The sequence below is a fragment of the Arachis ipaensis genome, chromosome B7 (genome assembly GCF_059453495.1).
Source record: "Arachis ipaensis isolate K30076 ecotype BB chromosome B7, ASM5945349v1, whole genome shotgun sequence".
Classification (NCBI taxonomy): domain Eukaryota; kingdom Viridiplantae; phylum Streptophyta; class Magnoliopsida; order Fabales; family Fabaceae; genus Arachis; species Arachis ipaensis.
In genome coordinates, this window is record NC_142442.1 from 29,911,339 (window position 1) to 29,935,528 (window position 24,190).

At 37.4% G+C, this 24,190-nt stretch overlaps 1 protein-coding gene across 2 annotated transcripts; it reads left to right on the forward strand.

Moving 5' to 3' along the window:
* The first annotated feature begins 12,038 nt into the window (after nucleotides 1–12,038).
* On the forward strand, nucleotides 12,039–22,911 carry LOC107608985 (flocculation protein (DUF1296)). 2 transcript variants are annotated; one of them, XM_088492533.1, is made up of 11 exons: nucleotides 12,039–12,663; nucleotides 15,969–16,012; nucleotides 16,344–16,449; nucleotides 17,152–17,278; nucleotides 17,400–17,776; nucleotides 17,907–18,089; nucleotides 19,085–19,472; nucleotides 20,112–20,412; nucleotides 20,504–20,665; nucleotides 21,353–21,841; nucleotides 22,025–22,911. In XM_088492533.1, the coding sequence occupies exons 1-11, from the start codon at nucleotides 12,501–12,503 to the stop codon at nucleotides 22,319–22,321; spliced, it is 2,637 nt and encodes an 878-aa protein (XP_088348659.1). In that variant the 5' UTR covers nucleotides 12,039–12,500; the 3' UTR covers nucleotides 22,322–22,911. The 2 variants fall into 2 exon arrangements, with proteins under 2 accessions (XP_088348659.1, XP_088348660.1); XM_088492534.1 differs by having other exon boundaries at nucleotides 12,157–12,663; nucleotides 20,543–20,665.
* The last annotated feature ends 1,279 nt before the right edge of the window (nucleotides 22,912–24,190 follow it).

Here is a 24,190-nt window from a genome sequence, read left to right on the forward strand (position 1 = left end):
TTGATGTATAAATTCACTTCTGGGGCCCACTTGGTGTGTGCTTGGGCTGAGCTTGAGTGTTACACGTGCAGAGGTTATTCTTGGAGTTGAACGCCAGCTTTTGTGCCAGTTTGGGCGTTGAACTCCACTTTGCAACTTGTTTCTGGCGCTGGACGCCAGAATTGGGCAGAGAGCTGGCGTTGAACGCCAGTTTGCGTCGTCTAAACTTGGGCAAAGTATAGATTATTATATATTTCTGGAAAGCCCTGGATGTCTACTTTCCAATGCAAATGGAAGCGCGCCATTTTGAGTTCTGTAGCTCCAGAAAATCCATTTTGAGTGCAAGGAGGTCAGAATCCAACAGCATCAGCAGTCCTTCTTCAACCTCTGAATCTGATTTTTGCTCAAGTCCCTCAATTTCAGCCAGAAAGTACCTGAAATCACAGAAAAACACACAAACTCATAGTAAAGTCCAGAAATGTGAATTTAACACAAAAACTAATGAAAATATCCCTAAAAGTAACTAGATTCTACTAAAAACATACTAAAAACAATGCCAAAAAGTGTATAAATTATCCGCTCATCAGTTACCAAGGAATGGAACCGTCACGATTTCTGCGCACCACCTTCTTGTGCCTCCTCAGCACACTAAGTAACTGCTCTTCCTGTTGAAAAGTGAGTTCCCTTGCAATGATAACTGGAAACTTCTGCTCGTCTTCAAGGTAAGCATATTTGAGGTGTGGAGGAAGGGGTTTTAATTCTAACTTCTGATCGTGGTCAGGCTCTGGGTTGTCTGGAGCTGGTGACAATGGTAAAGTACTGTCATTGTCCTCTGAGAATGTCCCACACTTGGACCTTGTCCTATGTACTTCTCTTCAAATTCCTCCTGGTGAACTTCAGCTACGGTTTCATCTATAATGTCACACTGGAGGATAGAATGATCCTCCGAAGGATGCCTCATAACTCCATTTAGATTGAAGATTACTACTCGGCCATCTATTTCAAAAGAGTATGTTCCTGAAAAAGCATCTAATTTGAACTTCGAGGTCTTCAGGAATGGTCTTCCGAGTAGGATTGATGATGGCTTCTCTGAGTCATTTTGGGGCATCTCCAGGATATAAAAATCAATGGGAAATGTGAGCCCCTTAATGCCCACTAATACATCTTCAGCAACTCCAGCCACTGTAATAATGCTTTTATCTGCTAACACAAAACGAGCTGCCGACCTTTTTTAGGGAGGGAGCCTCAAAATATCATATATAGACAAAGGCATTATACTCACACATGCTCCTAAATCACACATGCAGTCAGAAAATACTACACCACCAATAGTACAATTAACCATATATGGACCTGGGTCACTACACTTTTCAGGTAAACCTCCCATTAAAGCAGATATGGAACTACCTAAAGGAATAGTTTCTAATTCATTAATTTTGTCCTTATGTATACATAAATCTTTTAGAAACTTTGTATATTTAGGTACCTGTTGAATAACATCAAAAAGAGGAACAGTTACCTCAACCTTTTTGAATATCTCTACCATTTTGGGATCAGGTTCCAGCTGCTTCTTGGGCTTTCTTGCAAGTTGTGGAAATGGAATGGGAGTGGTGTCTTCTGCAGTATCTGCGCCCTGTGGTGCTTCTTCTTGTGGTTGGATTTCTTCTTTTTCAGCTATGTCCTGTATGTCCTCTTCCTCTTCAACATCTTCTATTTCCACTACCTCTTCAGTTGAGGCGTTTTCTGGTGGGCTTGGATCCTCCTGATTCCTCTCCTATAGTGTGGTTTCGGACCTTAGAGTGATGGCATTAATACCACCCTTTGGATTGGGTAATGGTTGAGAGAGAATTCCACTGGAGCTCAAAGGCTGGTTATTGGAGTTATTCATCGATCCAATCTGTGAGACAAGAGCTTGCAGGGTAGAGTTCAGACCATTTAGTGTAGCATAAAGGTTATTTTCCATGGTCTGTTGTCTCTGATCAATAGATTGTAGTAAGTCATCATTAGAAGATGAGGAAGGATAAGTAAGTTGAGAGGTCTGCTGTTGGTTATTCTGTGGTCCTTGGGATTGCCTCAGGTGAGGTGCTCTGTAAGGCTGGTTCTGGTTCTGCTCCTCTGTTGTTGTTGTCTCTCCAATTTTGGTTAGAATTGTCCTGCCATCCATGGCTGTAATTGCCACCTTGATTGTACCCTTGGTTGGGACGGTCATAGAAGTTATGAGTGGCTGCCACGGTGTTGTCTTCCTGTTAGAGCTGCAGACATTCGTCAGTATAATGGCTATAATCAGCACAAACTCCACAAACTCTCTGTGGGACTAACTGTTGGCTTTGCTGTGGTGGAGAAGGTTGAGCTTACTGAACTTGTTGTTGATTCAATTGCATCTGCTTCAGTAAGTTGGTCATTTCACAGATACTCTGAGTTAGAGCAGCAGTCTCTCTGCTAGAGGATACTTCTGCAATGGCTTTTGAACGGCCATGTTTCTGCCTGTGATTCCGAGTAGATTCAGCTAAGTCGCTGATCAATTGCCATGCCTCATCAGTGGTCTTATACTTTTTCATAGACCCATTGCTAGCACTTTTCAATGTGGTCTTATCTTGGGGCCTCATGCCCTACATGACGTAACCGAGTAACACTATCTTGTCAATCATATGGTGGGGACATACTTCCAGAAGATTATTTAAGCGCTCCCAGTATTCATAGAGAGTCTCGGATTTGTCCTGAACAATCATGGAAATGTCTTTCCTCAGTTTATCAGTAACTTCAGGTGAAAAGAACTTTTCCAAGAATTCTCTTCTAAGTGTATCCCAGTCGGATACAGTTGCTGTGGGTTGAGTGTAGTACCACTCTCTTGCCTTTCCCTCAAGAGAGAACGGAAAAGCTTTCAACAAAATTGAAGTTTCATCTGCACCATCACGCCTGACAGTAGAACAGGCTGCTTGAAAATCTCTCAGGTGCTTGATAGGCTCTTGAGCAGGTAAGCCATGAAACTTGGGCATCAAATTGAGCAGTACAGTCTTTATTTCAAAGTCTGTAGCCACCGCTGGGTGATGCGCTTGAAACGGTTGCATTGTAAAATCAGGGGCTCTAGCCTCCTGGATAGTAACTCTCCTAGGTTCTGCCATGTCACCTACACGTAAATCAACCGAATCAGTAGAACGGGGGCTGGTTTCTTCCTCAAATGACGTTTCAGATCCGCCCTCAGAGAGGACTAACTGACACCGAGCTTGCCTTATTTGTGAAATAGTTCTTTCAATCTCAGGATCGAATACTGACAAGCTTGGATCAGGAAGTGAACGCGTCATCTAGCGAAAGAAACAAGCAGCTCATAGTAGCAAGATAAAATAAAATGCAAATAAATAAATTCCAATTAATAACTTTAGCACTCTATTGCAACTCCCCAGCAACGGCGCCAAAAATTGACGTGGCGGATATTGGCAAGTCAAGAATTGTTATAAAATATGCGTTGCAAGTATAGTTCTTAACCAACCAGAAATCTGCTTATCAATTTAGAAGGGTGTCACAAAAATTAAAATAAAAATACTGGGAGTATAAATCCTAGGTCGTCTCCCAACGAGTTGCAGAAAGGTGTGCTATTTTATTAATCAGATGTTTTCAAAAAGAGTTTGAGTTGAACGAACGGGAAATTAAATTGGAGAAATTAAGTAATTTAAATAAAAGCCTTGACTGGAAGTAGATTAGTTGGAAGCCCTATTCTTGTTGCAGTGCTCTCAAGATTAATTGATAATTGAAGGTTGTTCTGTTTAGTTATCCCTTACTAGGTAAGAGAAAGTCAAACAAGTTGGAATGCTGTTTCTATTCACAAGTTCCAATCCGCTCAATTGAAAAGGATTAGAGTCAGTGACTAGAGAGCATCCCAACAGTAAACCTAATTATAATTTTTCTTTTAAGCATCCCAACTTCAAGGTTCCTTTCAATCAACTCCCCATCAAGTTAGGGAACTACTCGCTCATTGTGAATGTAGAACTCATAACATAGGAAAGGGAATTAAAGGAAGACATGATAAATAAAACTCAAAGGAATCAATTAAAATAAAGGTAACTCTTGTATTAATAAATTCTAAAATAATCCAATAGTAAAATTGAGTAAATTAAAGGACATGGAAGAGTAAAGCCAAGTAAAGAAAACGAACTAGAATGACGAAGTCTTGATGAGGTAATAACTCTTCTCAATATCCTAATGCAAAGAGCAATAGAAAATAAAATCCTAAGAACTATGAATGTGTAGAGAGAAAACCTAGAGGAGGAGTAAAACTAGATCTAAAAACTAAAAACTGTGTAGAATGAATGTTGTTTTTCGTTTCTGCATGTTCTCTGGCTCTAGTCTGCTTTTCTGGGCCGAAAACTAGGTCAAAACAGGGCCCAAAATTGCCCCCAGCGAATTCTGCAGATTATGCAGATCGCGCACGTCACGCGATCACGTCATTCATGCGGACGCGTCATTCGGCGTTTTGCTTGCCACGCGGGCGCGTCGTCCACGCCTCCGCGTCACTTATGCTATTCCAATCCGCGCGGTTGCGTGAGCCATGGGCCGCGTCACTGCGATTTCCTCTCTTTCGCGCGGTCGCGTGAGCCATGCGGCCGCGTTACTCCTCGCTGGTCATCTCATCAATTTCTTGTGTTCCTTCCATTTTTGCAAGCTTCCTTTTCAATCTCCAATTCATTCATGCCCTATAAAGCCTGAAACACTTAACACACAGATCACGGCATCGAATGGAATAAAGGGGAATTAAAATACATAATTAAAAGTCTCTAGGACACAAGTTTTTAATCATGTAATAGTTTTAGGAAGGAAATATAAATGCATGCTAATCATATGAATAAGCAAATCATGATAAAATCACACAATTAAACACATTATAAACCATAAAATAGTGGTTTATCAGACACCAAAAGAAAGTTAAGGAGGTGTCTTTCCAATTCTTCTTGTTCTCCATCAATCAGAGCAACAAGAAAAATAGAGTGATGTCATGAAATGTGGCTGACTGAAGCTTCAATTTCGTGTGGTTAGGGCTTCTAATTTAAGGAAGAGGCACAAATAGAATTTTGAACTTTAAAAGAGGTAAGGGAAGGGATTGTAGATTGGCTATGGGTAATTATTAGATGTGATCTTGATTGATGATGATGAGCTAACATGATTGATGTTGCTGAAAATTCTGTTAACTGGTTGAATTATTGTTGTTGGATGTAGTGTAGATTTTTAATGTTATGAAAGTGTAATCATGTTATGTTTATTGTGTAAATTCTTGATGTATATGAAACTAAGGCTCTTGGATGGAGTTATGGCATAATTCATATAGATATGGTAATGAGTAATGAGAATTATTGATTGGTATGAGTTAGAAACTTAGAGGATCAAATTTGGTTATGGAAAATTAGGGAGCCTTGCTGAAGAAATTCTGAAATAGATTAGACAGCAACTTAAAATAATTTCTGGGAGCAATTTGGCCAGTTTTTACAAGCAAAATTATTTCTATAATAAACTTCAAGAGGTCAAGATTTCTCCATAAAAATTTCAGGGAATTTGGCCAAGTGGTTTGGAAGATGTGAATTTTTGAAAATTAGTGGTTGCTGTAAAATTTTTTGGTTTTCTGGCTCTGCAGTATCAACTTCCAGCCGCTAGAACTTTTGATTTATTTGATATTTTGTGTTGCTTCCAAAAATATTTTACATATCTATAAGTCTATTTTAAATGAGTATAAATTTCACGTCCATAGCTATTTTGTATAGTTAGTTATGTCTCTTGGAAGCTAGGTTGTTCGCAGGAAATTCAGAACCAATTACTAAAAACAGGGCAGCACTTCCAACTGACATTTAATTAACCAAACGAGGTGCTATGAATCTGAACTTGTTTTTCCTAAACCTTAACGGTGTAGAGTGTATCTTCACTAAAATCTAGAAGTAACGGATTAGAACTGAATTTATTGTAGATTTTTCAAAAACAGAATAGTCTGTTGTATTTTTCTGAAATCTTCTTAATGGTAGTAGCAGATTTTTACTGAATTTGTTTTCAAATTCAATTCTAATGCAAATGCAGAAAAACCTAATTCTAACTAAAGATTAGGATCTCTAAAATGACCTTACCAAGAGAGATAGTATGTGCATAAGCTTTCACAACATAAAAACCACATAACAAGACAGCAATGTACTGTTCCAAGAATCTAGAATAACAGTCTCGGTTTTTCTTCAATATCTAGCGTTAGACTGCCCAGAAAAATATGATTCTTAGTTCTTTAGAAACTTGAGTTCAAAAAAAATGTGTGGACATAAATTTTGCACGAATCTGAGTCCGTTTGTTATATTAATTATTAAATAGAAGACCAGTCCCCAAGAAGGTAATAGGCTAGACAAGTCAAGAAAATGAATAAGAATGTAAGTCGTCCCTAGGAAGGTTTAAAGTTAAAAAGTGATGCGGCGGTATGCTTAGTAACATGGTGATGATGAGGTATGCTTAGTTATATGGTGATGCGGAGGTATGCGTATTTATAAGGTGATGCAGAGGCATGATGAAAAGAAAGAAAATGAGAAACCATGAATAGATAATGATTCATGAGAACTGTTTGTTGGTTTGAATTGGCCTTTGTGCCAAAGTGCTAATGCGAAAGTACCCGCCTGTCTGATAGCCTAAGATTGCTAATGCGAGAATGTCTGTCTAACTGATAGCATAATGTATGTTGAATGGGCCTTGTGCCAAATTGCTATTGTGAAAGTGCCCGTCTGACTGATAGCTTAAGATTGCTAATGCGGGAATGTTCGCCTAACTGATAGCACTATTTCTTATCGTGATGCCAAGACATCCTAACTGACATGGGTTCGCTCATGATGATAATTGTGTCTGACTGACACAGTAAAGAGACCATATTCAGGGTTCGCCCCGAGTAACGTCGGGTTGCGGGTAGACAACCGACGCATGAGCTCATGGCCTACACTAGGAACAGGCATGCATCATAAATTGGTTGCGCATTTGATTGTGATTATTTACTGTTCATTCTTTCTACTACGTGCTATCTGCTTCTTGTTAATTTTCTATTCTCTGATTCTTGTTTGTGTTTTAAAGTTGTATAATTACAATTTCTCCAAAATTTAGATTAAGATAGTAAAACTAGGAACAATAGCCATAGAGAATAGCATAAAGAGCTATATTAACCCCAACGGAAGATGCCAAGATAGAGTCATGTCAGAGCCGCGCAGCGGAAGTAGCCGAGAGACTTAGCAAGCGAGTTATTACGATAGAGCCAGAATCCTAGGTTTCACGAGAGAGATGTGTTTTTCACGATGTTGCCTTACTGAGAACCATATAGGTTTTCACCCCTTCCTTCCCCCCTCCAGATGGAAGATCTCGACTTGTCTACCACCACTGGAGTTTTATTCAGATAGGTACCAGAGGAGCATGTGTTTTCGGACCCTACAGGAAATTCTCGAGACTAGTCCTGAGATGATGCCTACAGACTTGTGCCTCGATGGTGAGAAGAATGTAGGATAGATGATCTTTATTCCTTAGACTTTGCTTTCCCTCACTTTTATAGCATTTTTGAGGGGTAGAATTTGATATTTTCTTCTCTCTGTTAGTCTGGGTACCAGTTTAGGGGTTTTCTATATGAACGAGGTATTCTGAAAAGTTTTCAATTGTATTAGCTGCGCCAAGAAAAAGAATAGAAGACTGACTCCTTCATGCATGCTCCACTTGGCTCGGGGGGATATAGCTCAGTTGGTAGAGCTCCGCTCTTGTAATTGGGTCGTTGCGATTACGGGTTGGATGTCTAATTGTCCAGGAAGTAATGATAGTTTCTTGTACCTGAACCGGTGGTTCACTTTTTCTAAGTAATGGGAAAGAGGACCGAAACATGCCACTGAAAGACTCTACTGAGACAAAGATGGGCTGTCAAGAACGTAGAGGAGGTAGGATGGGTACTTGGTCAGATCTAGTAGGGATCGTACATGGACGGTAGTTGGAGTCGGCGGCTCTCCTAGGGTTTCCTCATCTGGGATCCTGGGGAAGAGGATCAAGTTAGCCCTTGCGAACAGCTTGATGCACTATCTCCCTTCAACCCTTTGAATGAAATGCGGCAAAAGGAAAGAAAAAAAAAAAAAATATATATATATATATATATATAGCTAACCATGTCAAGTTTGTATGAACTAACCTAAGACATATATATGTATAAAAGCTTTTCTGTAATCTTGTTGCTATTTTAATTTTGCCATTAGTTTGCTATTTACTTTATATTATATATCTCTGATGATGTTTTGATTGTTGCTAACGGGTTTACTAAGAAAAGCATATGATAAAAATAAGCTAACATACGCGATTTTGTTAGTACGAAAGGCTCATAGGTAGTAAATATTATCGAGTCTAGAATTTTATAGGATTACTGGGAGGTGACACCTGATGACTGACAGTGATCCAAACCTGTCAAAAATTGGGTTGTTACAACAGGAAGATCAGCATTGTCAACCTAAGTCTGATTTTTCGGAGGCAGAGTTAAACTCGAGAAAGTTGCAAATTAGACGAGGGTTCTAGTACTGGAATGACAAACTCGTTATTCCAACACACTCAGCCTTGATTCAACAATTACTGAAGGAGTTTCATGATTCCATTGTTGGGGGACATGAAAATGTACAAAAGACATTGTCTCAATTATCTGCCCAGTTTTATTGGAAAGATATGGCATACTCAGTAGGGGGTACATTAAGACTTGCTCTATTTGCCAACATGCCAAGTATAGCACACAACCATCGACTGGCTTACTCGAAGCCCTCCCAATCCCATCTCAAATTTGGCAGGACATTTCAATGGATTTTATCACTGGCCTACTACCAACCCATGGCTGCTTAGTGATCTTGGTCATTGTCGATCACTTGTCTAAATTTTCCCATTTTATTCTCTTTCTAGCAAAATTTATGGCGCCGAAAGTTACTGAAGTCTTCATCCGGAATGTGGTTAGCATACACGGCATGTGCCCCAATCCATCATTTTAGATCGTGATAAAGTCTTCATGAGTAAATTTTGGGAGTAGTGATGCACAAGTCAGGGTATATTATTGGCTAGAAGTTCCGCGTATCATCCAGAATCGGAGGCCAAAACATAGAGTTTAATAGATGCCTAAAGATGTATTTGAGGTGCTATAAGTAGGAGAATCTAAAGGAATGGTATAAGCTCCTACCTTAGGCAGCTTATGGCTATAACGCTTCATTTCATTCACCTATCGGTATGATACCCTTTAAGGCTGTGTTTGGGATGGACCCTCCTCCTTTGATAAGATATGAAGCTAACCCGAACCATCCACCAGCTTTGCAGGAATTACTGCAACTATGTGATGCTCTTTTGGTTATTCTGAAGTTCAATTTACAAAAAGCCCAAGCATGGATGAAGGCTCGGGCTGACAGCATACGCAGGGAGTTGGAATTCGTGGTGGGAGACTTTGTCTACCTAAAATTGCAGCCATACTGACAAAAATCAGTGGCATACAAATTGAAACTTCTTATTTTGGCTAAGATCCATTAGGTTTTTCGTATCTCGCTGTTGAAAAATGTGAAGGTGCACCTTCCCTTCCCACTATTAGTGGATGAAAGAGGATGTCACTTACAACCACAGATAGTTATGGGACATCGAATGATTAAGAGGAATGGTAAGTGGTAAAACTCATCAGCATAGGAAGCCACGTGTGAGTCATATGAGGTCATGTGAATTCAATATCCTATTTTCGACTTTGAGGGCAAGGTCAAGTTTCAATAGAGGGAGTATTAATACAAGTAGAGGAGAGAGAACAGTCAATAGAACCATACAATAGAAAGGGGATATGAGGACCCAAGTGGATGTAAGTAACTCCCACGGAAGGAAAGCATGATGAGAAAAGCATCAAATAGCTGAATAAGACTTAGAAGGAGACATTGAGCATTGTGCATAGTCTTCTTTCTTTTTAGACTCTTCTTCGAACTTTCTTCCTGTTATTTTCTTCTTTCTTACTCATAACATCTTTCCTTTCAATGTGTAGGTGATTGTCTTCACCTATGATCCATTTTCTCCAAATTCTATTCATACTTGTGATACAAAATCATAGTATAGGGATAAGTATTGTTTTGGTCCCTAACGTTGAGGGTCAGAATCAAAACCGTCCCTAACGTATTTTTTGATTTAGAATCATCCTTAATGTTTTTTTCGTATTAAAATCGTTCTTTTTAACAAAATTTTTAATTTTATTCCTAAACTATCCTTATTTTAATAAAAAATTATAAAATTTTAAAAAAATAAAAGAAAAGAACGCGTTTTGGGGGGAGGGAGGAAAGGAAACGCGTTTTGGGGGGGGGGGGTGGGAAGCAAACGCGAAGGGGGGAGGGGAGGAGGCCATCGCCTTCACCGCGGGTCTCCACCGTCGCTTCTTGCCATCGCCGCCACTGGTGGAGAGGAGGAGGACGAGCCGCATCGTCGCCGGTCCGCCCACGAGCAGCCGCCAGAACCGTGAACAGAGGAAGACGTCACCGCCGTTCATGGATGCTTCTGCCGCCGCCGTGGAGTGTGTCACCGGGAAGGGGAGCTCGACGCGAGGAGGGTGGCGCGCGAAGAAGAGAGAGGAATCTGAGGCTAAGCTGGGTTCCTGCCACCGCCGATCTGCCCAGCCACCGTCGCTCCGTCACCCACGAGCTGCCGGTGGTTCTGCTTCAGCTTTTGCATTTGCTTCTTTTTCTGCATCTGCTTTTTCTTCTTGCTTCGACTTCTGCTCCTTACTTTGGCCTCTGCTTTCTGCTTTTGCTTGAGTTTCTGCTTCTGCTTCTTGTTGAATTTGATCTTCTGCTTGTGTTGATTTGGCTTTGTGCTTGAGCTTCTGCATCTGTTTCTGCTTCGGTTTCTGCTTTTTACTTCTGCTTGTGTTGATTTTTTCTGCTTTCTGCTTCTACTTGTGTTGATTTAGTTGTTGAATTTGTGTTGATTTGTTGAATTTATGATTCCTTGATTTGTTAAGTTTGTTGAATTTATGTTGAGTTGTTGAATTTCTGTTGGTGCTGGTGCTGGTGGTGGAGGTAAAGGTGCCGATAGTGGTGGAGGGTATTTTTGTCCAAAAAAATTTAAAAGGACAATTTTAATACGAAAAAAAAAAACGTTAAGGATGATTCTAAATAAAAAATTATGTTAGGGACGATTTCGATTCTGATCCTCAATGTTAGAGACTAAAACAATACTTATCCCTCGTAGTATACATTTTCTTTACCACATTTTTACTTACTGATCACACATATTGTACCAATTTTCCATATACCACAAATATATTACTTTTTCTTTGATTGCATATCATATTATTTACTATAAAATAGTATTTGTATATCATAACTTAGTTTTATCTATATATTCTTCGCAAGTAACTTTATAAGTTTGGTTTGATAAAATTTTTATTTTTTAAGAGTAGTCAATAAAAATCAACTCTTACAATATAGTTTTTTAAAAGTTTAACATTTATGTTTGGCACATAGTTATTAGAATCGAATCGATAATCAATCCATTTGAAACATTTGGTTATTGGATTAGTGATTTAACTGATAGGTTACTAGTCGAACTATTTAAATTATAATTAATAAATATAATATTCAAAAATAATTAATTCATATATTCATATATATTATATATAAAAAATACTAATTTTCAAAATATTATAATAAATATAAATATAGAAGTTAAATTTAGATATTAATTAATGTATGAGATTATATTAAATATTTTAATTTTAATAAGTATAAACTAACTTTAAAATGCTCAATTTTAAACGTTTATAAAAGTACTTTATTTTTTAAAATTGTAAATATAAGTACATAATTTTTTAATTTATTAAATATAAAATAAAGAGTTTGTATGTTTTAAAAATACAACACTTTTTTAAAAATCTTTACCAAATTGAGCTACATTCTAATCAGTAAAATTCATTTAAATATGTAAATAACATTTTTTATTAAAAAATAAAAAATAAAATGAAAAAGGAAATTAATCTAAAAGCAAAAGGAAAACTCGAAGATGAAGAAAAAAGGAAAATAAAAGGCAAGTAAGAGGAAATTAGGAAGGAAAACAAGAGGCAAGTGGGAGGAAAAAAAGCCATAGACAGTGCGTGTTTGAGAGAGAGCCTAGAAAGAAAATGAAAATGAAAATGAAAATGAAAAGCCCCTCACTGTAAATAAATTACAAAAAATTAAAAAACAACACACACTTGGTTATCTCTCTCTCTCTGCTACTTGTGAATTCATAATAGATCAATTCAAAGCCCCATTCAAAAACACAGATCATAACTCTCTCTCTCTCTCTCTTCCCAATTCCTCATTGTAAATCTATTTCTCAGTCCCTTTTTTCTCTGGTTTTCTGTTAATCACACCACATAAAAAACCAATCACTGACCCCTGTTTTTCTTCTTCGTCTTCGTCTTCCTATTTAGGTACCCCTCTCTCTTTCTCTGTTCTCCTTATACCCACACCCCCCCCCCTCTTTCTTTCTCTCTCCAAAGTTTGAAACTTTGTGTCACAAACATGAGCGGTGGTGGGTTTAGGGCTTCAATTCCGAGCAGTGTCAGGAAGACGATCCAGAACATTAAGGAGATCACAGGAAACCACAGTGATGAGGACATTTATGCAATGCTCAAGGAATGTTCCATGGATCCCAACGAGACCACTCAGAAGCTTCTCCTTCAGGGTATCATTTCAGCTATTCTAAGCTCTCTCTCTCTCTCTCTCTCTCTCTCTCTCTATATATATATATATATATATATATATATATATATATATATATATATATATATATATATATATATATATATGAGTTTTTTCTTTTTCATGGATTTGAATATTTTTTTATTTTTTGATCTTGATCCTAATCCCAATCTTTGTTTGTTCCCATGTGATCCATGTGTTGGGACTCTCTGTTTTTTCTCATTTGGGGTTCCCTTTGCTTTGTTTTGGAATTTTGATTCTTTTTCTTTTGGGGTAGTGTTTGGAGTAGGGACTTTGAATGAGTGTTTGATATGATTAAGGCCATGTCCCCTTTTCTTTTTAATATTTTTTAATTTCTTTACTGTTGATGCACTTTTGTTTGGTGGTTATGATAGAACAATTTTTAATATCCCTTTTGATTTCTGAGGCGCGTTGTGTAGTTTGCCATAAAGAAAGTTCAGTTTTTGGACCAAAGTGTTCAGTTTCTATTTTCTACCTAGATGCATTTGGTTAATGTGTTTAGCTTATGGACTTGACTGTGTGTTATAATGTTTTGTTTCTATGATCTTATTTAACATCCTGAATCTGTTTTTGGTGGTAACTTGAACTGATCTTGTGTTAAAGCTTTCACTTTCAATGAGTCAGTTATCTAAGCAAGCGATATATCTTGGGGACGTTGAAAGTTATTGCTTTTGCCTTTTGAGTTTGCAAGAGGTGCAGATTCATGGACTAAGATGGCTTAATAATGTTTGGAAATATGCTTTTATTTGATATTGTGTTGTAGGCAACCACTGTTTTTTCATAATGATTTGCTTGCAGTTCCTGTTCCTGTATTCTTCTACCATGGACTGGTTTTTCATGATACACTTAGGTTTTCAAAATAATGGCCTTCTTAAATTCAGTTATAGACTTAATAGCGAGTAGCGACATAGCAGATCGCAGAGCAATACTATTACAGAGGACCTGCAATGAGAAAACTTGGGAAGTTTGTAAAATATGCATTATTGATAGTCCTAGTAGTTTCGGACATTTATCACAATAAAATGATATAATAATTAGAGACTCATGAAATAGAGAAAAAGCAAAATTACTAGGAAAAAAGATAAATTCTTTAAGTAATTTAGGGCAGAACTTATTACAAATGCAAATAACTTGAAATATTCCACAACTAGGAAAAGCAATAGAAAACAAAAGGAAGTAGAAGAATTACACAGATAACACCGTTGCATGGCTGCAAGGCAACTGACCTTTTCAGTTGAAGGAGAAGGAGCCGCATGCAAGATAGAAATATGAAGGTGGGTTTGCGATGCTGATTTGTGAGTTGTATGCTATATTCATGTCGGAGGGGCAAAGTGACATGAAATAGAGTTATAGAGGAAACCCTAACCTTCAATTTCACAGAGCAATATGCCATGTGCAACGCTAACATAGTTATTTATGATCTGAAAGTAGTTTACAGATGCCGATTAACGCGAACTTCAAAAATTGGTGAAGCTCACTGAGGAAGCCGGAAGGTTGGCTTAGACTTTTGATGATGTTAGTATTGGGAATTTTCCTCCTTGTAGAATTGCAGCCACTAGCTCATTAAATATTGCTATAGCTGCTTATTGTGGTGATCCATGACATAAGAATGAAGTGCTGTGCTACAAGAATTTTGGTGTAGCTAAGATTCATGCCAATTTGCTAATTATATGTAGCAATTGCAATTCTCCATTATTGTTCTGTTGGTATCTAACATAGTGAGGCATGAAGCTTCATGGATTTTACAAAAAATGCTATGAGAATTGTGTAGTTCATTTGTATTTTGCATTGCAGCCATGTCAGCTGCTATTTTCCATCACGGCCAGTTGCAGAAATAGTGGCAAAGACCCTTCTTTGAGAAAAGAGGCGGGCAGGTTTACAATTTTAATTTCTGATTCTGAAAATCAACCGTTTCTATTTTGCCTGTAAAATATGCCCAGTTGCCCACTCTGCCACTCAAAATACTGCCACTTCCTATTCCGTCTTTCGCTCTTTACATGTGTTTTGCATTTGCCTTGTCTGCCTTTATGCGATCTACAATCTTTAGTTCTGGCTCTGGAGCTAGGCTACATTTTTATGTGTTTATTTAATTTATTGATATGTTTGATGAATTTGATTTGTTAGAAATCTTGAATATATCTCCTTTTTTTAATTTTTCGTGATTTATGTTAGTATTTATTGTATAGGTCGCAATACTATCTTCTAGATTTGTATGGTGGATTTTTGGCTAACTGCTATGAGCTGCTATCTGCTATTAATTACATTAATCTAGCTTGATGCTTTTAATATGCATCAATCTTCTTTGATATCTATTAAATTTTACAGATTCATTCTTTTTGAACTACCAGTATTCAGGGTTTTATTGAACTCTGGCTAATCTAGTATGAGCTAGGTTGGCTTATGATAGGGTTAAAGCTCTTCCCACATTAGCTTCCCCCCCATTCACAAGACTCAAGTTTTAGACCTTGCTCAAGGAGAGTATGCTAGGGCCATTTGATTATTGGATGTACTTTTTTTTCCTCTGAGGGTTAGGATTCTCTAGTTATAAACAATAAAGCACTCATATAAATGGAGCTTTTGGAAGTATTCATACGTTATTCTATATTTGAATATGTAGTAATAAAAGTGCTTATTTTAAGTGCTTCTTGAGAAGCTGTATATTTTAGCTTCCCAAAAAAGATTGAACATGATTTTTTGAGAAGTGCTAAGCTGAATAATGCCAAGCTGAATAACCAAACAGGACAAACAAAAATGAGTAACAATTAGAGTTTTTACTTTTGAATAGTGCCAAGCTGAATAGCCAAACAGAACAAGTTAGAAAAAATTGACTGTTGAAAAGTTAAAAAAAGTCATAAGTAGGGTTATTCAAACAGGCCCTTACAGTTCTAGTTGTCTTTGCAAACTATAAATTCTTGGATCGTAGTTAACTGGCCGAGATATCTTATCTTTATAGTTGTTTCAATGATTTTTCTCATCTCTTTGCCCTTTGAGCTATTTGTTTTGTGAAGTTTCAAGTTGGCATCATTCTGTATATAAGGATCTGCTACTGTATTTGTATTTTTGCTGGCATTTTGAAGTAGCTTGGGCATTGATTTGCCTTCTCATGGGATGTTCATTTAATCTTTCTTCCTTTCATTCATGCATGGTATCTACGGCTGTTGGTTCTGAACTTCTTGTTTCAATTATATATGAATTTATAGGTTGTTTGTAGTATCATAGTTATTGTGATATCTTTATTAAGAAAATAACACTTAATATGTTTTACAGACACATTTCATGAGGTCAAAAGAAAGAGGGACAAAAGAAAGGAGGTAAGTTATTTATTGTAAGACAGCAATGGTGGAGTAGTTGTTTTGATGATGTTTTTAGTACTTAAAATTAAAAACTTTCAATTAAAGTTACTTGGTGGATGTTTTTCTTTTCCGCCAATAGTTCGTTTTTGGTGAGTTTAAGGACTTCTGTTATTTATTTGTTGGACAGAGGGAACTTTTCAGTATTATAGAAATTTTGTCACTTGTTTATTTATGTAATGTGGCTCCTGTAATTTACTTATGCTGGACTTATTTTTAAAGATTGTTCTAATCACTCAATTCAGTTTGCTGATTCTGCTTTTGTTTCTTTTATTTGTTTGTAATTCTGCAGAATCTTAACAACAGAGAGTCTGTAGAGCCACGATGGAGGCCTGGTGCCCAAGGGAGGGGGCCTAGGGGTGGTCGGGGAAATTTTTCACCTCATAATGCATCTCATGGTGAGTAACTGCTTTTATTTGAGCTTCTTTCGGTCTATCTGACATTTGTCTCTTCCTTTATCAGCTAAAATAGTTATTATCTGACTACTTTTGGTGCTTCATGTCTAGTACGTTTAGAAAGAGATAGATGAGTCTGGATTTGTAGCATCATTTGGCCATTTTCTTGCACCGTTTTTCAAATCTGCGGGACTATATATCAGGCAATTAAAAACTAACGAGAATAAATTCTATGGTGCCAAGATGGGGATGTTGTGATGGATAGGGGAATACACCAAATGAAATAAAATTAGAAATTAATTCATCAAACACAATTTTGGGTGACACTATTGTGGAATGTGGAAAATATGATAGTTTCTACTTTAGGTAGTTTGGTCATATAATGAGAAGATCTGAAGAAACTCCAGTAGGAATTGTAGATTAGATGGAGGTTGATCCAACAAGTAGTGGTAGAAGTAGACCAAGAAAAGCTCTAGATGAAACCGTTGGAAAGGACTTAATTTTTAGTGGGCTAGTGGCTTATTTTATTTATACTGTTTATGCTAGGGCACAATGGCATTGTTTGATCCATATATTAGAGATCACATAGTAGCAAAAAGCTCTATTCCAGTGTGCATTACTGCTCAAATTTGGGTATTATGTTGACCAGCCAGAGGTTTAGAGCACCTAATTAAGATTGTGATTCTTTTTGTGGACTTCTCTCAGATGCTGGAGGTAGCAAGAATTCTGGCACGGCCAAAGATGTTGGGACTCATCAAGTAGCTGAGAAGGTTGCGACGCCTTTGCCAGCTGCTCAAGAGGAGCTATCTAAAGAAAAATGTTCTGGAACTAGGTGACTATATTAACTAAAATTCATGTTTTGGTAACTTTGATTGATATCATGACTGTTTATATTTTATCCTGGTACGATTGGTTCTTCAAACTATATAACTACCTGTATATGTGCTTTGTAGCTCTGTGTCGACTATTGCCAATGGTCCTAAAACTGAAGGTTTTGGAACTACTAGTGGTGTGAGTCCTTCCCCGTCATCAGCTGGAGCTAGAGAGCGAATGGGTCCACCACCGGGTCCTATTAATAATTTGGGTAGTGCTTTGCCTTCTGATAGTAGTTCACATAAAGTTTCAACTGTTACATCTGGAAGTGGGTCACTGCAATCCTCCGGTAACTGCTCAGGGTCTGGATCTGCATCTTCATCAGCTGCATATTTCTCTTCTTCAGACCCGGTGCTGGTTCCATCTAGTGATTCATGGGTTCCTGGTGCTGTTGGTGCAATTAGACGTGATGTTGGTAGCCAACGTCCTCCTGGGGAGTTAAATTCTGTTAACACTGGTGAGAACAAAGTAGTTGCTGGTCAGTGGTTTAGGGTATTTGATATTTTATTACTTTCTTTCATAGTTTGTGGGTTTTAAAGTTTTTCTTAAATTTAATTAACTAAAAAATTTCCCTAACATCATGCCAGCTTCTGAGACTGGTAGCTCTTCTGTGCAAGGAAAGATTCAAGTCAAATCTCAGGGAGTGACTAAAAATCACCATTCTGAGATTTCATCCACTTCATCGTCAGCCACTCATGGGAGTTCTTCAAATAGCCGACCTTCCTCTAATTACGGTAGCAGGTCACAACAATTAATTGGCAATCAGAAAGGTACTTTATATCCGTGTAGTTCAAGTACACTTTTGCCTCCTGTATTGTCAACAAGTCTAGTCAACAAGAATTAATATTAAAGAGTATATTAGATGATAAGTATCGGTTTTTGTATTTACTAGTATTTCATGATTAGGAGTGTTCTATATAAATAGTGCTTAGTGTTTTGCTGCCTGTATAACAGTACATTACTCCCTCTCCTTCGAAATAACTGTTGCTTTGATTGTTTTGATACATTAAAAATTAGTGTATCTAGACCTATTTTGCATCTAAATACATTGAAATGGAGGAAGTACATCATATCACAGCATTTCAGTATATTATTTTATTATTTGGAGTCCTAATCTTTTTTCTTCCTTTCCTACTTAGACTTGTAATCTCATCAGTCACTAAGGATCCAACAAGGGAATAACCTCAATGTTCTAGAGATGATAATGCTGCACTGGATGATTAGACACACTAAACTATAGGATTATGTATGGATATTGTTGGAAAAAAGTTGGGGTAGTACTTATTGAGAAAAATCTGGTAAAAATGTAGGTATTTGTTTGAACATATAAGAAGACGTGTATAACTTTTGTAAGATGTATGAGTTAGATGCAGGGTAGTGTATTTGCTGGAGTTAGAGGAAGACTAGTAATATCTATAGATAAAACTACTGTGAGGGGCTTTTATTTAAATGCTCTGTCTAAAGACATGAAGTGGTTTTCAAGAGTGCACTATTGCATCCTTTGGTTTATGTAGTTGACGCCACTTTCTTCTTATTATAGTATAGTCAGGGTTTTGCCATCTGAAACATCTCTGTTGTTAGGATCCCATTAGTAGCTGGAGCAGATGGAGGAAGACTCGCAAGTGAAGTTATAATTTTCCGTTAACTAGTAGGATAGGAACTTCTAGGCTTTTGTTAGATTGACATCTGAACATTTATAATTAGTTTCTATTCCTTCCTTCCTTTTTATGCCTGTCAAAATATGATTAGTTTGTGATTCATACAGCTGGTTCTACTAAGGAGTGGAAACCAAAGCCAACAAATACGACCAATCAGGGCTCTAGACCAGCTAGTGCATCTGAGGCTCGTGCCGTTTCTGCTGAGGTAACCGGGCAGTTATCGTCTGCCCCTAGTTCCCTTGTCTCTGAAGAAGCTACTACAGAGCTGCAGAAGAAGCTGGAGGATTTCCATCTTCCACAGCGTCAACATGTTATACTTCCTAACCATATCTTTGTGCCCGAGTCTGAGAAGAACAAATTTTGCTTTGGAAGTTTGGGAGTCACTTTTGGAGTCGATACAAGCTTTGTTAGTGGTCCTGAGAGTGAAAAGAGTTCCACACCTCCTTCGGAAACATCTCAGGCCGTTGAAGAGACGGTGGATGAGCAGGCTTCAAGGTAGGAATGCTTAACTGTTTTCTTTGAAAAATCTAGTACCTCAAACACTTAGAATCTAATCACATTGAGTTCTATTAAATCCATGAGAGAATTAGAATTCTGGAAGTAATTCCATTTTTGGAATGGAGAGAATAAGAATCTTTAACTGCTTGTGTGTGTAATCATTTAATAGAGTGAGCTGAATAAAGAATCTAGAAGAATCTAGAAGCTGTTAGAGTAGTTATAGGAATTGCCAGCTAGGATAGATTCCTCCCTAACAGTCCCTAACTAAAGTTTGTAAGGTGCCTTCTCATCTAGTGTGCTGAACACTATTCTCATATATATATATATATAAGTACTGGTTCAGTACTCTAATATGAACAGATTCTTATTTCTACAATTCTCTGCTTCTCTCTCTTCTCTCTGTTTCTCTTTCAACTTTCTCTTCTCTGAAACTCTGTTATCATTGGTATCACTTTTGAGAAGTGAATCTTTGCCCTGGATAATGATATTTCTTACAAGTGACCACTGATCAAAACAAAAACTTGAGCGTAGTTTGCCCCCTTTTTTTTTTTGGCTGCAACAAGTATTTTTTTTTAATTTGTTTTGTGTAGGTTTAAACTTTGTCCTTCTGGCTGATTGCACCTTTTATGTTTGCAGTCAAAATGTTGCTGTTACATCTGAGGTTGGAGATTATGCTGACCATCCGCAATCACCTTCTAATGTTGCCGAAAATTTGTCATCCAATGAGGTTGATGGGTCTTCCAGTGCTATACCGGAGTATAATGAATCCAAGCAAGACAATTCTTTACCATCTGGAGGTAATCAATACTCCGGGGTGCATACTTCTTCAAATTACAGTTTTGGTTTTGTGCCCCCAATGTCTCTGAGTACACAGGCTGCCCCATTTGACAATTCTGAATCGGAAACACGTGACGTTTCCCGGCTTCCTAGCTATGTTGTGAGATCTGCTACCCATATATTGTTTTGTTTGTTATTATTATGCATAATTGTTTCTTAGAAAGTTAAATTTGATTCTTTTCTTGATATAGGTCCATCAACCATTTGATCCAACTAATTATTATGCCCAGTTTTACCGCTCAGGGGCTGATGGTGATGGCCGTCTTTCTCCATTTCCTTCTGCTGGGGCTGCTACAAAGTACAATGGCAATGTTGCAGTGTTGCCTGCATCGAATTCTCAGTCTCCACAAGAGGTTTGTATTGCTATTCAAATTTATTTCTGAATCAACCATACAAGACCTTAAGAGAACACTGTCTTTTGAATACATTCCCCCCCAAAACAAAAAAAAAACTCTTTGTTTCTTAGATTATAAAGTGGATCTAGTGTCTAATTTTTACCTCTATTATGCAAATATTACATTCTGTACCAATATTCTATTGTATGTAAAATAAAATAGCAACCTTAGTTGCTTTGTTCTCTATAATTGTAAGAACTGACTTCACCTTAGTTTCGTTACACCATGTGCACCCTTGTATTTTAAAAATGTGTAAACCCATCCCTAAACTTTCTAAAATGTGCAGATTTATCCGTCAATGGTTAACAGAAATAACTCATTAAGGTATTGCATATTTTGAAAAGATCTAAATTCAAGGAGATATAATGTTTTCCAAAATCTGCACATTTTGGAAAATTCAGGAGGCAGATTTGCACATTTTTAGACTTTAGGGGTTTACCATCTATACTTTATACCATGTGTACTTTACACCGTGTATACAGTTTGGTGGTAAAGTTCAATTAACCCTTATCTTTTTTGATAGTAACGTGGTTTACTATTTTGAGAAACCATAAGAGATCAACTTTAAACAGTTGAATGTAGGTATAATTTTTCCTGATTGATGCAGCAAACATGATTTATCAAAAACTTTATGCTATTCTGCAGGGAGGTGTCTTGTCCACAGCAGGTCCAACGCCGCTTGTGACCCAAGCTGCTGGGCTAATGCAAAGCTCAATAGCCGTTACTCAGCAACCTGTACCTGTTTTCAGACCACCAAGTGGGGTTCACATATCCCACTACCCGCCTAACTACATTCCATATGGTCACTATTTTTCGCCATTTTACGTCCCGCCTCCAATTCACCACTTTCTCGGTAATGGTGCATTTCCTCAACAACCTCAGGCCAGCACTGTGTATCCACCTCCGCCAGCAGTGGCTGCCACAGGGATGAAATATCCTCTTCCGCAATTCAAACCTGGAGGAAATGCAGCTAACCCAACTCACCTTGTAATGCCAGGTGCCTATGGTGCATATGGCTCCTCTCCAGCCGGTTATAATCACAGTTCTGCAGCATCTGCAGGGAATTCAACCTCTAACGAGGATCTTGGTTCATCCCAGTTCAAGGAAAGTAATGTTTACATTGGCGGACAGCAGGTTTGTTCCTTTCGATTAATGTCTTTATGTATCATAATATGAATGACGAAATGTACCACCTTCCCATGCGGAGGTTTAATACCATCTCCTTCAAATTTATATTTTCTGATTACTTCACTAGTGTTTATATTTTCACTACCAGAATAACTACCTTTGATAATAATGTTTTGGTTATCAATGCAGAGCGAAGGTTCCGCAGTGTGGGTGGCTGCACCTGGTCGAGATATGTCCAGTTTGCCAACTAGTTCATTCTACAACCTCCCACAGCAGGGACCACATGTCACTTTCACCCCAACTCAGGGTGGCCATGGCACCTTTGCCGGCATTTATCACCCAGCACAAGCAGTGACAGCTGCAACAGTTCATCCGCTTCTACAACAATCTCAGACAATGGCCGGAGCAGTTGATATGGTAGGACCGGGAGGCAATGTTTATCAGCAGCCTCAGCATGCACAGATCAATTGGCCAAGCAACTATTAAGGTCAGGACATGTTTCGTGATGGATAAAACCATTTATATTATGAAGTCCTTATATGGGGAAAAATTTTGAGAAAAACTCCAAAATTGTGGTTGGAGTTCCACAAGGACACGAATGACAATAATTGGCTGCATTTGAGTGTAACAAGGTGGGAAAAATTTGCCAATAGGAGCTTCTGATTGCTTGGGTTGATGACATGAAAGGTAGGACACCTGTAACCAATATTGACAGTTAAAAAAGTTAGACGAGCTAGAAAAGAAACGTATGCAGGCATTCCCTTTTTGCTTTCTCACCTGCCTTTTTTTATCCCTTCTTTGATAGCTTCAAGTTTTTTTTTCCCTTCCCTTCTTTTTCATTGAGGTTCTTGAACTCTATTAAGAGTATTGTTGAGTGTTGAGAAAATTGTCCATTCTTTCTTTTCTAGTGTGAGTTTATAGGGTTTGGAAGGTTTTAGGTTGTTGGGGGGGAAGCTTTTTATGGTGCCTCTTTTGTCTTACCTGTAAAGTGAGAATTTTTGATAGCAAGAAAATTATTTACTGAAGCTGTTGTATTGCTATGGGCTAAGAAAAACTGTCTATTGTTTCAGCTAAAAGATGCATCATATATTTATAATCTTTTATGTTTAAAAGAAAAGGTGGGGGTTAGGATTTAGAAACACTTGTGCATTTTAGTTTCCTTCCTTCATTTATATTATTTTTATTTTTTAAATATAGATCTAGGCTATGTTTGATTCCTGAAATCCCAGTTATGTTCCTTCCTGTGATGAATGCTAAATTGGCCTTTCCAAGAGTTGAGGCATTTCTAGTCTTTGATGCCATTGTTTCATTGATTTCCTCATTGAAAATTTAAGGCAATTTAAGTTTAAACTAAAAGTTAGATGTGTATTTTGTGATTAATGCGATTAGGGTTGCTGGTCACTCGATAAACTAGGATTGTTATTTAGTACGAGAATATAATTAAATCACTATGATTGCTAATACGACATGAATAACAACATAAAGTAGGCTTTGTACTTCGCTTAGGGTATATTCTTTATGGCTTTTTGAATGCAATGTTCTTAAGTGTATTGGTATAGGTTATACCGTTCACAAAAAAAAAAAAAATGTATACGTTATGATTATAGTATTATCTTACTAATGTAAATTTGTATGTTATAGACTATCAATTTTGCTTTATCAAATTGTTCAGCATCATTAATTTTTAGTACCGATTCAGGTTAGTTTGTGTGTGATCAAAATAACAATTACCGTTGAAAGTGACTTATTCCAGAATTGATTGACTAGTTAATTCTATTCGGCTACCGCTAATAACACTTAGCGCTTGAAGTGAGATGAGGTACTCACTCGTACAAGATCAAACTTAAATTCAGCTCACGAGAATTTTGTTCGCCTAACGTGTGTAACAAAAATTTTATTCAAGCTTATTCAAGTTTGACTAAAAAAGTTTCCAACAAATTCGAATTTATGAATTCATTCAAATAATATGAATATAATTTATAACTCTATAAATAAATTATAATTTACATATAAAAATTATTAATTATATATGTTGTCAAATTCCGTCTATATTACACTTGTGGTATATAGTTGGTCCCAAAGTCCGGATAATGGAGGAGGGTTATGTTAGGTCTTTGACAATCAACATAAAAACATAGTCGAATCTCCATGACATGAATCAAAGACATTATTGTACTAAAGCTGGGTCATTGTTCGGAAGCAACGTGCTGTATAGCTCGAGTACGGTGTCAAATGAGCAAGAGCCGCTGCATCGGTGTTCGATGTAGTGTTAAATGAGTAAGGATTTTCGCGTTTTTGTGAACGGACGAGGGTAAATAAGTTAGTTCACAAAGTAAAAGGTAAAGGTCGTACTGA

Excerpts from the sequence above, each read along its gene's own strand:
- LOC107608985 (XM_088492533.1), top strand. The coding sequence starts at position 12,501 with ATGAGCGGTGGTGGGTTTAGGGCTTCAATTCCGAGCAGTGTCAGGAAG. Across the intron at positions 16,013-16,343 it reads AGAGGGACAAAAGAAAGGAG|AATCTTAACAACAGAGAGTC; the intron begins GTAAGTTATTTA and ends GTAATTCTGCAG. Across the intron at positions 17,279-17,399 it reads GAAAAATGTTCTGGAACTAG|CTCTGTGTCGACTATTGCCA; the intron begins GTGACTATATTA and ends TGTGCTTTGTAG.